General features: G+C 43.4%; 1 protein-coding gene across 1 annotated transcript in view; it reads right to left on the reverse strand.

Annotated features, from left to right (window-relative positions):
* SNX24 (sorting nexin 24) overlaps positions 1–18,000 on the reverse strand; it is a 153,230-nt gene that overhangs the window by 38,460 nt on the left and 96,770 nt on the right. The window contains exon 3 of the mRNA XM_038769439.1: positions 16,262–16,366. Within this exon, the coding sequence (XP_038625367.1) occupies positions 16,262–16,366 (105 nt within the window). The remainder of the gene's footprint in view (positions 1–16,261; positions 16,367–18,000) is intronic.

Genomic DNA, 18,000 nt, shown 5'->3' on the forward strand with positions numbered 1-18,000 from the left:
ATTTTTGCCAATAGATTACCTCCTTCCGAATTTTACCATCTCTGTAGATAACACCACCATCCTCCCTGGTCTCAGAAGCACACAACTTTGGTATTATCCTGGACTCCTCATTGTTTTTTCAATTCTTACAAAGCATCTCCTGCCAAATCCTGCCAATTTTATCTTCATAACAGCTCCTGGATCCATTCCTTCCTCTCCATTCAAACCGCTACTACCCTGGCCCAAACTTTAGTCATATCACCTCTGAACTATTTATTGCATTAGCCTCCTCTCCAGTCTCCCTGCCTCCAGCCTTTGTTTGTTCCAATCTTCACTGCACACTGCTTCTTGAATCATTACTCAGCACACCACACCCCCCTCCTCAAAACCTCCTACGGCCTTCCTGCATCCCTCCCCATTAAGCAAAATTTCTCTCATAGTTTCAAGGTTCTCAACCGCCTCCTCACCCCAACTTAAATATCTGTTCTCTTCACCCATCATTCCCCAGCTTATTCCCTTTGCTCCTCTCAAATTAACTTTCTAACTCTACCTCAATCTCTCATTTTCATCCCCTTGGCCATGCTGTTGTCCCGGCCCTGTAATCTCTCCCTCCTCAAATCCGAACGATCACAACATTCTACACATTCAAGGCCCTCTAAAAATCCCATCTCCTCACACAAGCCTTCCCTGATTAGTTCCTAGAACCCAAAGCCATACAACACTCCAGCAATCTCCAGCACTTGCCCATCCACCTCCATATCAAACAAAAACTGCTCACCATTGGCATTAAAGCACTCCATCACCTTGTCCCCTCCTATCTCTTGCTTTGCCTTACTTCTCTCCTTCTACAATCCAGCTGCATACTTTGCTCCTCTAGTGCTAACCTTCTCACTCTGCCTTGATCTCACCTGTCTTGCCGCCGACCCCTAGCCCACATGCTGCCTCTGGCCTGGAACACCCTCCCTCCTCAAATCTGACAGACAATTACTCTCCCCCCCTTCAAAGCCTTACTGAAGGCACATCTCCTCCAAGAGGCCTTCCCAGACTAAGCACCACTTTTCCTTATCCCCCACTCCCTTCTGGTCCTTTTGCTCTTCCCCCCTCCCAGCAACAAAGCACTTATGTACATATCTGTAACTGTATTTATCCCTTTGGTCTTCCTCCCTCCCAGCCCCAAAGGACTTATGTACATATCTGTAATTTTATTTCTTTGTATTGATGTCTGTCTCCCCAACTTTAGACTCTCGTTGTGGGCAGGGAATGTCACTGCTTATTGCTGTACTGTACTTTCCTAAATGCTTAGTATGGTGCTCTACACACAGTAAGTGCTCAATAAATATGACCGAATGAATGAATTATTCATTATACCCATCTTGAGAATTTCTGTGTATATTATGTAATATGTATATATAAAAAGAGTAATCAAAGTAATTGAATGTGCAATTATATATATTAATTATACAATTATATATATGTATATATATATATATATATATATATATATCAGACTGTGAGCCAATTGTTGGGTAGGGACTGTCTCTGTATGTTGCCGATTTGTACTTCCCAAGTGCTTAGTACAGTGCTCTGCACACAGTACGCGCTCAATAAATATGATTGAATGAATATCAGTTGTACATTCAATTACTTTGATTACTCTTTTTTATGGTATTAAATATGCAATTATATATATTAAATATACAATTATATATAGTATAATATATATACTGTATATATAGTATAATATATATATATATATATATATATATATACTGTATATATATATCAGTTGTACATTCAATTACTTTGATTACACTCTTTTTATGGAATTTGTTAAAGCACTTACTGTGTGCCAGGCAGGGTACTAAGTGCTGGGGTAGGTACAAGCTAATCAGGTTGGATATAGTCCATGTCAATCAATCAATAAAAGGTATTTATTGAGTGCTTACTACGTGCAGAGTACTGCACTAAGCGCTTGGAGGAGTCCATGCCCCACATGGCCTCAGAGTCTGTAATTCCCGTTTTACAGATGAGGAAACGAGGCACATGGAAGTGAAGTGACTTGACCCAGGTCACACAGCAGAAAGTGGCAGAGCGGGGATTAGAACCCAGGTCCTTCTGACTCCCAGGCCCATGTGCTAGGCCACACTGCTTCTCTATTACTCCATTTGTAAATATTCTTGTCTGTTTCCCCTATTAGAGTGTAAGCTCCTTGTAAGCAGGGAATGGGTCATTTCTCTGATTTGTACTTAATACAGTGGATTGCATCCAGTGGGTGCTCAGTAAATCCTATTATTACTACTATTAACAGTCTCCTACTTGGAAATTTGGAACTCCTGAATCCTAATGTCAGATCTTCCACTAACTGTATGGCAAGAAAGCAAACCATGTTACTCCCGGCTGTCTGTGTTTCTTCCGATGAAAAGCATTACACGCTGTTCTTTCTTGAACTAGTAAAACCTTGCACATTTCCACTGAGAGCTGGAAGGGATCATAAGACGTCACCTAGTCCAGCCCCCCCCCCCCCCCCCCCCCGCATGAGTCTATTCTTCCAGAAGAGAAAACTACAGTAGCCCCAGGCAGTCTTGGAAACAGACACTTGCCTATTCATCCACCAGGAGCAAAGCTGTATGTCAGACAGGTAGAAAAGGAGGATGATTTCATTCACTCCACAGCCACAGAGGAGGGCAGATGTGAATTTTGGCTTTTATTAACAAAGCTAGACCCAGTTTCTTTCTAAACCTTACTTTTTAAAAAATGAACAGTACCACTCTGAGACAAGCTGGCAGGACGAATAAAGCAAACTATTCGAGTAACTCAAAGAAAACGCAAACAGCTCAATTCCGTATCGTGAAAAATACTAGTTGCTATATTTTAAATGTACGAAGAATCAATGGTTTGTGTTTTACAAGGCAATTACTACATAGCCCTTTTGAAGTTCTGCTCACATACAAAAAAGAAAATCTTTGTAACACTACCTATCCAATAAAAAAAATGAGGGAAAAGAAAAAGGTCTTTTTAAAAGTACCTATAAAATCCTGTGGTCAATCCTCCCATCAATAATGATACAGAATTGATCCACAGAATTCTAGGGGACTGGTTCAAGGTTTCCTGCTGAAAAACCCCAATCACAACTGAAACTGAAAGTTGCCAAATTCCTAACCAGGCACCACAGACCTATCCATGTACACACAATAGAATCTGGAACAGCTGCTAGAAGCAATGATGGATTTAAGTTATTAACAGATCACAAAAAGATGGATGGTGGTCTGCTTTTCTTAATCTACATCATCATCTAGATCTATTTAAAGATATGTGGTGCACTAACAAACTTAGTTAAGGTTTCAATAAAATCAGTAAAATAATCTGCCCCTGTTACATTGAGTCCGTATCGATCAATAAAATCACTTGTACTAGGAAAGTACTGTTAAGTACTGACAATCCCGGCCATTAATATTATTTAACACGCTGTTCCCAGTCTTTAATGAGGACAAAGAGCAGTTTGTCGCTTCACAGTGTAACCTCCACAATACCACCTCTTTGACAATATTTTCACCATGTTCAAAATTTAATACTTCCTTTTCCCCCCACCCACGTGTGGCTTTATCACTTGTTTTGACTGCTGTTAAAATGAAAATCCTTTGCAAATATTTCAGTACACAAAGGGCAAAATGGGAAATCTGGGAATCACTTTAAACCAGAAAGCCTTGGGCTAGCAAGAACCAGCTAACGATGACACACCCCCGCCAAACGTCATTCATTCATTCATTCAATCGTATTTATTGAGCGCTTACTGTGTGCAGAGCACTGTACTAACTGCTTGGGAAGTACAAGTCGGCGACATATACAGACGGTCCCTACCAAACAACGGGCTCACAGTCTAGAAGGGGGAGACAGACAAGACAAAGCATGTAGACAGGTGTCAAAATCGTCAGAACAAATAGAATTAAAGCTATATGCATGTCATTAACAAAATAAATAGAATAGTAAATATGTACAAATAAAATAATAGAGTAATAAATCTGTACAAATATATATATATATATACAGGTGCTATATATATATTTTATATATATATATATATGTATATATATATATATATATATATATATATATATATATACAGGTGCTGTGGGGAGGGGAAGGAGGTAGGGCGGGGGGATCAATCAATCAATAGTATTTATTGAGCGCTTACTGTGTGCAGAGCACTGTACTAAGCGCTTGGGAAGTACAAGTTGGCAACACAGAGACGGTCCCTACCCAACAGTGGGCTCACAGTCTAGAAGGGGGATGGGGAAGAGGAGAGGAAAAAGGGGACTCAGTCTGGGAAGGCCTCCTGGAGGAGGTGAGCTCTCAGTGGGGCTTTGAAGGGAGGAAGAGAGCTAGCTTGGCAGATGTGTGGAGGGCGGGCATTCCAGGCCAGGGGAAGGACGTGGGCCGGGGGTCAACAGTGGGACAGGCGAGAATGAGGTACAGTGAGGAGGTCAGCGGCAGAGGAGCAGAGGGTGCAGGCTGGGCTGTAGAAGGAGAGAAGGGAGGTGAGGTTAGGAGGGGCCGAGGTGATGGACAGCCTTGAAGCTGAGAATGAGGAGTTTTTGCTTGATTTGTAGGTTGACAGGCAGCCACTGGAGATTTTTGGGAAGGGGAGTAACATGCCAAGTTAACTGGCACATAGTAAGGGCTTAAATACCATTAAAAAAATCAGATCAGAAAGGGTCCCAGCCCTGACAGGACTCACAGTCAGAGGGTGTGTGCCAGGATACAGGTATAAATGTTGCTGCTGCTTGCTCTCTGTCCCTCTCCACCTCAGCCTAGCAAAGCAACTAGTAACTGCGGCTTCCCCTCCTGCCACCAGAGGATCCCAATCCTGACATGGTCTGTGCATGCCGGGCAGCTGGGATTTAAGCTGCTGCTATGAGATAGCCCCAGTGCCTCCCCAGGATCCAACGCCTGCTCTCCTCCATACCATGAAGGAGGCTCCATCCTGTCCTGCCTTCTACCTGCCTGACAGGAAAGAGAAAAGAACCCACAAAACCTCAGAAAGACTGGAGGCTGCTGTAGTGGTCTCTCTGACTACTCCTTGGAATCTAAACTACCATCTTGGTCCAGATCCATCTCTCTAACTTGCTAATGGCTAGAATGTGAAAGGGTCCTCAGCCCTAGGGATCTATCAACCAATCAATTAGTGGTATTTATTGAGGACTTACTGTGCGCTGAGCACTGGCCTGAAGTGCTCAGGAGAATACGATAGTGTAGTAGGTTGAAGTAGGGCTGGCGTGTGCCTAGGTAGAAGCCTATGAATGCTAAACTCCAAGCTACACAAATGGGGCTGGGGGGAAAGGGAAGTGCTGCCCTGGGGGAAAGCTGGAGAGTTTCTGCTGCTGGTATGGATGATGCCCCAAAGAGGACTAAAAAGTGAACGTTCTAAAGAGATCACCAACCACCCAACTGTGGTCCAGATACCTGGCAAATCCAGCACCTGCATGTCCCAGGCTTCAAGGAGCATGCTCATTAGTTCTTGCACTACTTTTTCACCAGAGAACTGATTGCCAGGAGAGCCTGGTGGTGCTAGACCCAGGCTTTAAGGCCACTCTACTTATGCCATTACTGACTTTTTTCCAGGAATGAGTGGCATTGTGAACTGAATCCAGTCCTTCCTTATGTAAATTAATGACTGTCTCCCCCTCTAGACTGTAAGCTCACTGTGGGCAGGAACTGTATCTGTTTATTGTTATATTGTACTCTCCCAAGTGCTTAGTACAGTGCTCTGCACACAGTAACTGCTCAATAAAAATGACTGAGTGACTGACTCCAAACCCAGCACCTGGCAAACCCGGCACCTGCAGGTCCATTTCAGTAGGATGTGAATTCTAGAACCCTAGGGTTGGGATAGGATCCTGAAAGGTAATCTGGTCAAGCCACTATACTTCATCCAGGCACATGAATGACTAACTCCATCCAGGAGAGATGTTGTACATTCCTTCCTTAAAGATCTCCAATAGTAGTAATGATATATACTGCGCTCCCATGGAGTACGATGCACAGTACACCTCCATGAAGCTCCAGCAGGCATCTCCCTGATTTTAATCTGGTTTACATTCTGCCTGACAGCTACTGATAGATGAATTTTTAACAACCCATCTGCAAAATTTCCACTTCCTCAAAGCATACTGGGGAAAAAGGCATTTGTGTGCAGTATCATCTCAAATCGTTGAAAATCAAACACTGAATGTTCAAGGACCAAAGTACTCAGCATCGAGCGTTAAATAATCAGCAAACCAATAATCTCTCTAATCAATTCCTGATCTCTAACCCTAACCCGAATCCTAGCCCTAATGGGGCTTGTACGGCTATTCAGGATTGAACTTCAATATGTGAGATGCAGATTTTCATGTTGGGCAATTCTTGGTTGTTTGAAATACAATTTTTGACTCTTGCTTCAATAACATTTATAAAAGCTCAAAGAGTTCCAAGGCTCTGGTGAGCATTGGCAGTACCTCAAAGAGTCAGGGTAGCAACCAGATCAGTGGTCATTTGGACAGAGATCTGGAGTCTCATCCCAGCTCTTCTGTTGACTTCGGGCGGAGATACACTGGATTTCAGAAGTAGTAGTTATGATGGGGAGTTTTAGTAGTAGTAGTAGTTAGTAGTACTAATAGTAATGGTTGTCATAGTAGCGGTATTTATTGAGTGCCCATTTAGTGCTAAAGAAACAGCATGACATAGTGGAAGAACAGGGGCCTGGAAGTCAGAGGACCTGAGTTCTAATTCTAGCTCTTCCAGTTCCAGTGTGACCTTGGTCAAGTCACTTAACTTTTCTGTGCCTTGTTTTCCCTTATCTGTAAAATGAGGATTTGCTTCCTGTTCTCCTTCCTACCTAGATTGTGAGCGCTACATAGGACAGGGACCGTGTTGAACATGATTATCCTATATCTACTCCAGCACTTAGTATGGCACTTGGCACAAAGTAAGCACTTAACAAATGCCACAATTACTGTTATTATTGGTGTGGTGCACTGCAATAGGCATTTGGGAAGTATAAAATAATGAAGTGACATGTTGCCTGCCCACAAGGAGCTTACCTCTAATGGGGGAAACAAATATAAAAATATTTACAACTAGAGAAGTTGTAAAGAGAAGTTCCCTCCCTGACCACCATCTTCAACTGTTCGCTCTACAGTGGCTTCTTCCTCACTGCTTTCAAACATGCCCATGTCTCTCCTATCCTAAAAAAACCCTCCCTTGATCCCACGGCTCCCTCAAGCCCCATCTCTCGCCTACCATTCCTCTCCAAACTTTTTGAGTGAGTTGTTTACATCTGCTGTTTCAAGTTCCTCTCCTCCAATTTTCTCCTTGATCCCCTCCAATCTGGCTTCCATCTCTTTCACTTCACAGAAACCACCCTCTCAAAGGTCACAAATGATATAGACTGTGAGTTCAGGGAATATGTCTACCAACTATTATATTGTACTCTTCCAAGTGCATAGTACAATGCTCTGCACACAGTAAGTGCTCAATTAATATAATTAATAGATTGACAACTTCTCTTGCCTCAGTTTCCTTCATCTGTAAAATTCATTCAATCATTTAATTGAGTGCTTAATGTGTGCAGAGCACTGTACTAAGCACTTGGGAAGTACAATTCAGCAACAGAGACAAACCCTGCCCACATTAAATACCTGCTCTCCCTTCTACTTAGACCGTGAGCCCCATGTGGGACAGGGACTAACCTGTATCTCCCTCAGTGCTTAGAACAATGTTTGCCACATAGTAAGTGCTTAACAGACACAATAATCATTATTATTCTTATTAAGTTCTTAAATTCTAGGATTAGCTAAAGGGATTAGGGTGTTGAGAAATGAATCAGGTATGGCTTGTTGGAGGAGGTGGGACTTTTGATGGGTTTTGAATGTAAGGAGAGCTGTACTCTGTCTGATCTGGGGAGGAAGGACATTCCAAACAGAAGAACAGCATGAGCAAGGGAATGGAGGCAGGAGATCAAAAGTGAGGTACAGCTAGGCGAGCTTGGGGAACAGCAGGTGAAGTGGGCAGATAGGTGAGGTCAGGCCAAGTGCTGGAGAGCCTTGAAGTTTGATTGTGAGGACTCGTTCTTTGATGCAAAGAAGCATAGGGATCCACTGGAGGGTTATGAGGAGAGGAGAGGAGAGACACAGGCCAAGTGATGTTTCAGGAAGATGATCTGTGCAGCTGAACATAGTCTAGACTGGAGGTTCGGGGAAGCTGGAGCCTGGGCAACTAGTGAGGTGGCTGATACAATAGTCAAGCCGTGCAAAACTGGAGCTTGTTTCAAAGTGGCATCAGTTTGGGTGATGAGGAAGGGGTGGATCCAGAAAACTGTGTGCTGGAAAAACTGGCAGGATTTGGCAGAAGACTGAATTTGAGAGTTGAACAAAAGTGAGGAGTCAAGAATGGTACCGAAGTTTGCGGGGGAGAATGGTGGTGTTGTTGACTGAGATGGGAAAGCTGGAGGGTGGGGTTGTGGGTTTATTGGGAGAGGTGAGGATTTTGGTTCTAGACATGTTGAGTTTGAGGTGACGGTAGGACATCCAAGTGGAGATGTCCTGAAGGCACAGGGAGATGCCGGACTGCAGGTCGAATGAGAGGCCAGGGCTAGAGAAGTGGGCTGGAGTACGGATTTTCTCCAGCTGCATTCAGCTACAGAGGCACAGGAGGTGAGATAGTGGACTCTGGCAGCGCTTCAGAGCTGCGGGTTGGAGGTACGAGAATGACAAAGGAATAGGGAGGCAAGGGAGTTGAGGTGGGGGCGAGGGGAAGAGTTGAGGGAGTGTACTTTTGCATCTAGAGATGGGACAGATGGGAAAAAGTCTAGGGGAAGTGAGATGGCCTGGGATAGACCTAGAGAATGGAAGTCATGCTAAGGGGATGGGGCTGAATTTGGAGGGTCAGGGTGAAGCTGAACCTTGTTCAGGGATCTGGAAATTGTTTAACTTTCTTTCAAAGGAAAAAAAAAAACTTAGTATCAATTTAGGGAAGTTGTTCTACTCATTTTCAAAGTTCTGCTTTGCCAGAATGAAAACTGAGCTTATGACTTTGAGATATTTCTTCAGAGAAAACCCAGAATCATTGGCTAAATTCTTTAAAAACTTATTTAGAGAACTGGCTTTATTTTGAACATTGATTAGCATCCTTGTCGGGTACTTTATGGAATATGACATTGCAAAATGAAAAATATTTTTGTCTCCTTGCCTTTTCCATGAAGAAGACTAATCTTCTTAACCTAATCTTCTAACCTACAAGATCTCCTGGAAGATTCCTGAAATTAGGCTCATGCCTCGTGCACCAAGATAAAATGGCTCAATAAAAGGGAAGTAGTCAAAAACAGCTAGGAAAAACAGTATATTTCCCATTAGATTAGCACTCTTGTTCCATGTAATTTCCCCCACTAGATCGTAAACTCTTTGAGGACAGGGACTGTGTCTACTTTCACGTACTCTCCTAAATTGTTTAGTATAATGCTCTGCACACAGTAACTCTCCAATAAATATCACTGGTTTATTGATTAATTGATGTTACTTCCTCTCTCTTCTGGATCACACAAAATCTATGCCTAGGGAAGTAAGTGTCTTCTGAAAGAGCGACAGCATTGTATCTGACAGTGATCTCATCTCTAAACAGAAGCTATTATACACAACTTTGTTTCAGTTGTGTTAACTAAGAGCTCCAAAGTCTTTCCCTCATCTTAAGGGAATTTGGGGGAAGATTTTTCATTCATAACAAGTTATGCCCAAGAGTTTAGAAAAAATTGGGACTTCAAGAAACAGGCGTCTTCTGAGGGATACGTATCTACCAAAAAACCAGTTAATGAAAGCATCAATCCTGTAAGATGGAGGTGGTGACGGGGTTAGATTACTTTGGTTGGGCAGGGCAGGGCAGTGCAGGCCAGGCCAGGTAAAATTTGAATAAGCCAGAGCACTAGCTGGAACTTCTGAAAGAGTGACGGGGGGCTTCTAAATTCAGATTTACCCTCAACCACTCTCTGTCGCTTCTTCCACCCCCACCCACTCTCTGCAGCTTCTCCCTGGCTTTTTCCACATACTAACCCATTCACTTTCTCCCACCAAGCCAATCTCTTTCACTTACCAAGTGATAAATCCCTTCCTTCAGTCCTCAACACATACTTCTTGCTTTTCTTCTGAGTCTGCTCCTTGACTTTATTTCCTCCTGAGTTTCCTATTCTTGCCTTTCCATTTTTACTTCCACCCCATCCTCTTTTTCTGTGTTTCTTGTTTTCCTGTGCATTTTCTATGTACTGTATCTTCCTTCTGTCCAGCTTTTCCCTTATCTGCTCCCAAAATAATTAAGTTTTGCTTCTTCCTTCTGTCATCTTTCTTTCCTACACTTTACGTCTCCCCTCCTTCTTTCTTGCACTATTGCCTTCTTTCTCCTCCCTCATTTTTTTTTCTTTTGTAAATCTTTCTTTCTTGGAAAATCTATTCCCCTTTTCTACCATGTCACTAGCTACTTGATCTGGAATACTGGCTTAGTTATAGCCCATCCCATTTGCCCAAACCCTCTCTCTCTCTTTATGGTATTTATTTGTTAAGTGCTTACTATGTGGCAGGCACTGTACTAAATGCTGGGGTAGATACAAGCTAATCAGTTTGGACATAGTCCATGTCCCACGTGGGGTTCCCAGTCTTAAAGCCCACTTTACAGATGAGGTAACTGAGGCATAGAGAAGTGACTTGCCCAAGATCACACAGCAGACAAGGGGCAGAGCCGGGATTAGAACCCAGATTCCTCTGACTCCCAGGCCCGTGTTCGATCCACTAGGCCATGCTGCTTCTCTCCTCCTTCCCTTGTCAGTGTACTCAGCTGAAATCTCGTACTTCAGATTGGGGAAACTGGCTTGGCCCAGGGCCTCAGGGCCCCAGAGACTCCTGGGTTTCAGAGATCCAGGAAATATGTTGGGAAGGCACCTGGGTTGAGCAGTCTCCACCTGCCTCGCTGAGTTTTCTGGGAGGTGAGTGGAAACAAACACAAGGTGATGCTGACAGTTGGTCCAGGTACCGATAGGGCCAGGACCAAGGATGCATCGCTACCCACCACACCTACAATGCTCTCTTGATGAAGAATAAGCAAACAGCAATGCTATCAGAACCTTTGGTTTCCTGGGTCTCACCATCCGGAGAGCTGCACCATGGGCAGTTGGGCCGGTATTAGCTAAACTCCTCCTCTCTAGCCTCTAAACTCCTTGTGGGCAGGGATGCTGTCCACTTACTCTATTGTACTGTATTCTCCCAAGCATTTAGTGCCGTGCTCTGCACACAGTAATCACTCAGTAAATACCAATTGTTGATGGATCGACTGATCGATACTGGCAGATGATTAAAGCACAGGGCTGGGGCTGATGGACCTGAGCCTAAACGATCAGTTCAATCAATCAATCAACAGCATTTACTGAGTGCTTATGGTGTGCAGAGCACTGCACTTTGCTCTTGGGAGAGTAGAGTATAACAATAGAACAGAGAAGCAGCATGGCTTAGTGGACAGAGTGCGGACTTGGGAGTCAGAGGTCATGGGTTCTAATCCCGGCTCCGCCCCTTGTCAGCTGTGCGACTTTGGGCAAGTCACTTAACTTCTCTGTGCTTCAGTTACCTCATCTGTAAAATGGGGAATGAGACTGCGAGCCCTATGTGGGGCAACCTGATTACCTTGTATCTACCCCAGTGCTTAGAACAGTGGTTGGTACATAGTAAGCGCTTAACAAATACCATCATTATTATTATTATTAGTTGGTAGACACATTCCCTCCTGCCCACAACGAGCTTACAGTCTAGAGACAAGCTTACAGTTCACTGAGTGATCGCTCAAATGTTGGGTTGGGTCTTCCAAAGCAAAAAGCTTAATTCCAATTTAGTGAGGAGCAAGAGCTGTACTCTTAAAATAAGGTGAACTAGCCAAGAGCAGTCTCCTCCTAAAGACCCTGCAGCAGTAATCATTTATACAAACAAGAGAGATTTCTTGGAGCCTCCCTAATCTCTCAAGGAAGTTCACTCGACAGAAAACCAAATTAAGCGTTGGCCAGTTTAACTGGTAAATACTTAATTCTAAAATAGGCCCATTAAAAGGTAGGGGGGAGATAGGTTGTTGAAGGAAATTTCACCAATCTTCTAACAAAAATTCAACCCCCAATGTGAAGCATTTTCAATCTCTCAAACAGAAGAACATTCTAGGCATGGTAAAGAAACCGTTTAATTGACAGATTTTCAAGCCTCATATTGCTAGAGTTCGCAACACACCTTTTAATCCTTCCCTGGAGAAAGGATGGAAGGCAAGAGCCGGAAACCCTCAGCGTACATGCTAGAGAGTATAAAAGTTAAGAAAGGTACCAGTTGGCTTACACAGAACTGCTCATCAAACATCAAACCCAAACAACCACTACACATTTCACGTTGCAATTCAAAATAGTTCTGGGTCAGTGACAACTGTGACCCATCCCCAAAATCACTACTTGAGAGGCAGCAAGACCTAGTAGAAAGCTCATGGGCCTGGAAGTCAGAGGACCTGCATTCTAATCCCAGCTCTGCCACTTATCCACTGTGTGACTTTGGGCAAGCCACTTCACCTCTCTGTGCTTCAGTTACCTCATCTTCCTACATCCATTGTTTTGGTAATGCACTTCTTCAATCAATCAGTAATATTTACTGAGTGCTAACTGTGTGCAGAGCACTCTACTAAGCACTTGGGAGAGTACAATACAATAGAGTTGGCAGAAACATTCCCTTCTCACTGTCATCGCTGAATTTCCAAAAGTGTGAGAAAAGCAAGTAGAACTATTTTAAAGGTGAATACAGTTTTTAAAAGCTTGTTTCCAATGATGCATTTATACCATGGGTAGCATTTTCTCACCCCTATCCTGTTGGTTCTTGGTATCCCTAGTCAAAAAACAAAGCTTCAGACTCTACTTACAAAATATGGTGGTTGTTCAACAACCAAGTAAAACGATGTTTAGAAATCCCGAGCTGGAAAATAATTCACTGAGAAAGCGTTTAACAAAGGTTCTCAAAAGGAGAGAGTTAAAATTTCATGAAAACAGATGTTAGCAATACTAGTAGTAGGAATAGTATTTAATGAGTGCCCACTGTACTAAGCACTAGGGCAAGTACAACACTAAAAAGTGATGTTTCCTGCTCACAAGGAATTGAGGCTGTAGTGGAGGAGACAGGCATAAAATATTTAGAGGTAATCAAAATAGGCAATTGCATGTACAATTCAATAAACATTTATATACAAGTGCTGAGGATGGGTGTAAAATTCATAAGGACTAGAAAGGGCTAGTGGATTGTAGCTTGTACAACTTGTTGTGTTAGGGATTATGAGGGGTAGGCTTGTTGGAGAAGGTGCGAGGCCTAGTGGATAGAGCACAGGCCTGGGAGCCAGAAGGACCTGGGTTCTAATCCTGGTTCCACCACTTGTCTGCTGTGTGACCTTGGGCAAGTCACTTCTCTTCACTGGGCCTCAGTTACCTCATCTGTAAAATGGGGATGAAGACTGTGAGCCTCATGTGGGACAGGGACTGTGTCCAAACCTGATTACCTTGTATCTACCCTAGCACTTCGAACGGTGCCTGGCACAAAGTAAGTGCTTAACAAATACTATTAAAAAAAAGGTGAGCAGCAGCATGACCTACTGAAACAAACATGGGCCTTGGAGTCAGAAGACCTGGGTTCTAATCTTGGCTCTGTTGTGTGACCTTGGGCAAGTCACTTAACTTCTTTGGGTCTCAGTTACCTTATCTGCAAAATGGGGATTTAAATCCTACTTCCCCCTACTTAGACTGTGAGTCCCATGTGGGACAAGGACTGTGTCCAACCTGATTAACTTGCATCTACCCCAGCACTTAGAGCAGTGCTTGGCATGTAGTAAGCACTTAACAAGTATCATAATCATAACAAGCACCATAATCATTTTCAGAGGGTTTGAATACAGGGAGAACTATAGCCTGATGGAGTTCCACCTATGTCTAACGTCTATCACGTATCTGTAATCTGATTGAAAGAAGGGAGTTCCAGCCTGGAAGAACAACATGATCGAGGGGATAGAGACAGGAGAGTCGAGAGTGAGGTACAGTCAGAAGGTTATCTAGGGAGGAATGAAGAGAGCAAGCTGGGGAGTGGTAGTCAAAAAGGATCGATATATGGAAGCTCATTATGGGCACGGAAGGTATAAGCCAATTCTGTACGCCAATTAGAGAAGCAGTGTGGCTCATTGGAAAGAGCACGGGCTTTGGAGTCAGAGGTCATGGGTTCAAATCCCGACTCCGCCAATTTTCTGCTGTGTGACCTTGGGCAAGTCACTTAACTTCTCTGGGCCTCAGTTACCTCATCTGTAAAATGAGGATTAAGACTGTGAGCCCCACGTGGAACAACCTGATCACCTTGTAACCTTCCCAGTGCTTAGAACAGTGCTTTGCACATAGTAAGCACTTAATAAATGCCATTATTATTATTATTATTAATTCTGTTGTACTGTATTTTTCCAAGCGCTTAGTACAGTTCTCTGCACCTAGTAAGTGCTCAAGCAATGCAACTGATTGACTGATTGATTGATATGTAGGATGGGGAGAGTTGGCAGAGAGCCCTGAAGCCGATCGAGAGGAGTTTTTCTTGAGACTGAGAAAAATGGGAAACTAATGTGGGATTTTTGTGGAGGGGGAGAGAGATGTGTACTGAGTGATTCTTCAGGGTGATTTGTGCAGCATCCGATAGCGTAGATTTTTTTTTTGGAGGCAGGGATATCTGGGAGAATGACAGACTAGTCCTGTCATGATATGAGGGGACAGTGCACCATTTGAAATGGGCTGATATGGGAGACATTGTGTGGGAAGAACCAGCAAGATTAATCAGTGGATTGAAAGTGAGAATTGAAAGATAGTGAGGAGTCGAAGATCACACCAGAGGTAGGGGCTTCTGGGAAAGGGACAATGGTGGTGATATCGACAGAAGGAAAGTTAGGAGGAGTGGGTTTAGTCAAATCCAAGCCCTACTGACAGTTGGGTCCCTCATACCAGCCCTCTAAATAAGTCCTACTGCAGAATGGTAAACCTCTGAGTGCACAGTATGTTGGGACTCTAGCTCCCATTGTGGCCATTTCAGTCACACATGCTCCCGTAGGTGAATTTCATCATCAGTGACTTCTTTGAGAATGAAGGGCAACCATACAGGTCTGGATACAGAGCGATGCGGTATTGGAAGAAACGGCTGTTTGCGTATGGGCGGCATCGGACATGTGACGAGTACCACAGTGCAAGTCTTCCTCAATCGATCCATCCATGAGCGTTATTATTGAGCACTTATTGTGTGCAGAACACTGTACTAAAGGGTTTGGGAGATAGACTGTGATCCCCATATTAAGACTGTGAGCCCCATACGGGATAGGGACTGCGTCCAACCCGATCTGCTTGTATCCACCCCAGCGCTTAGTACAGTGCCTGGCACATAGTAAATGCTTAACAAATACCATAAATTATTATTATTATTATTACAATACAATAGAGTAGGTAGACACAATCTCTGCTCTCCAGAAGATTACAATTGAATGGGAGGAGTTTAAAGTATAGTGGATTATAGGAGAACTTGGTATATGTGATAAATATAAGTGCTTAGTACAGTGCTCTGCACACAGTAAGCGCTCAATAAATACGATTGATTGATTGATAAAGAATATTCTGTTTTGTTTCGCATCCAAGGCCATGGGGGAGACGTAGTTAAGACAGGTAGACCTTGACATTAACTGAGCTTTGGGTGTCTGACAAAACCAAGTTAATTCATTTCAAATACCTAAGGCCCAGGGGCAAATACATTCACACATCCATCTCAAAACCCTCTGTCTCCCACCAAAAATGTCTCCATCTACAACACACTTGTCTGAAAATTCATACCGTCAGTTTTCCACTACCCATGCCAATAGAGGGGAATAGCTGTGTTCAAAATGCAAAACAACCAAGATAATATGAAAAGGACCCCATCTGGGCCACGGGGATGGGAGAGGCACAAACTTGGAGCCCATCTGGGTGATAGGGAGAGACATCACTGGGTTGCTGGAGCCTGGAAAATACCTCACATGCATTGTCTGTGGGTGCCACAGTAGGGGAAAAAGATCAGGGGCAAGGTAGGTAGGTAGCTGGTAAGAACCTAATTAAACAGGGTACCCCAATCACAGACAACTGGGAGTTGATTCTGACAATTCTGCATGTGAAGTGCTGCTTCCTCTTCCCACATAGCATTGAAGGACACCTTACCTGTAAATACGCTTCCAAACCTTGGCGTCTTTGCTCCAGGACTTTGGGGACCCAGTTTCTAACATGCTTGGAAGGGATTTCTGGAGTTCTTAGGAATTTCTTGAGCTATGAAGACACACACAAAAAACAAAAAAACATAAAACAGCTATTAGTTTTAAATGTTGGTAAAAAAAAAGGCCAAGGCCAAATATACTGATACATATACTTTCATCTTTAGTAAGAAAATAGATCTAAAGTTTGATACGAGCACTGAAATGTCATCCCCAAGCCCCTTCCGAGAAACCTACAAAATAAATGTATATTTACTGAACATTCCAAAAGGCCAAAAGGTTCTCAAATCAGAAATGCAAAGGAGTTTTTGATGTTTCTAAAAAGAAGATTGTTGTTTAGAACCCTACCACACACATATTTTCAAAGAAAAAGAAACAATAGCCACTCCCCTGGAAGAGTACATGCTGCCCTCTAGGAGCCAAATGAGGCAGATAGAGTCTCCAGCCTAGAGAAGGGAAATTGAGACTATGAACCCCAAGTGGGACAGGGACTGCGTCCAACCCGATTTGCTTGTGTCCACTCCAGTGCTTAGTACAGTGCCTGGCATATAGTAAGCACTTAACAAATACCATAATACTAATTATTATTGTCTAGAACGTCAGATGAGCCTCGGACCTGAGAGTTTGGGACTGAGAGCCCACTTGAAGGAATTGGTTATGGGCCTGGTTGATTTGAGCAGTGCCACTTGCACTCTCTCATCCCACCCAGTCATGTCCCTACATAGGCGAGGAGTGTAACAAATTAATCAGTGGACGGAGGTGCAACACGTTGCATAGTGCACACAAAGGTTTACACATTCAGTCGGTCGGTTGTATTTATTCAATGCTTACTGTGTGCAGAGCACTGTACTAAGTGCTTGGGAGAGCACAACAATAAACAGACACGTTCCCTGCCCACAACGAGCTTACAGTCTAGAGGGGGACTGATCAATGGCCGAAATGATTACAGCACAGTGTTGACATTAGCTGCCCACATTAGCCAGCTTGTTTTCAGGATTCCTGCTGGGTCTGTCCATTTCACAGAATGGAATGTTCTATGTGGTTCTCAGAGGAGAACTCTTCACCGCTGATGGTGTAGCCCCAGCAGACAGATCAGGACTACATCACAGATCTCTTGATTTCTAGAACAGCACTCAATAAATACCGTTGATTGATTGATTTCCAGAGATGTGCTCTGCTCACTGAACCGAGAATGCCACACTTCACCCAATAAAGGAGAGGCTTGTTTTGAGCAGAAGCTTCGTGAGATACGTGAGAAAAGGAGGTAAGAGTCAAAACAGCACCAGACACCACAACCCATCCACAACACACCACACACACAGTCTCCTCTAGACTGCAAGCTCATTGTGGGTGGGGAATGTGTCTATTATATTGCTGTGTTGTACTCTCCAAGAACTTAGTACAGTACTCTGGATACAGTAGGTGCTCAATAAATATAATTGATTGAATGATGACTGCACAACAAAGAGGTCTTACATTGCCCTTTTCAGCCACACATGCATTCATGTGAATTGAACCACACATGCACTCTTATGTGAATTCTTCTTTGAGCACGGACATATATGCACACTGTCCCTTTCGGTTTACCAGAAGAGTTCTAGAGTGACTAAGTGGGCAATGGTCAGGTTTTGATGCATTTTCCTAAGAAGGGTTGACTTAAGGAGAAAGAGAGAAAAACCTACAGAAAAT

Source organism: Tachyglossus aculeatus, chromosome X4 (assembly GCF_015852505.1).
Source record: "Tachyglossus aculeatus isolate mTacAcu1 chromosome X4, mTacAcu1.pri, whole genome shotgun sequence".
NCBI classification, from domain to species: Eukaryota; Metazoa; Chordata; class Mammalia; order Monotremata; family Tachyglossidae; genus Tachyglossus; species Tachyglossus aculeatus.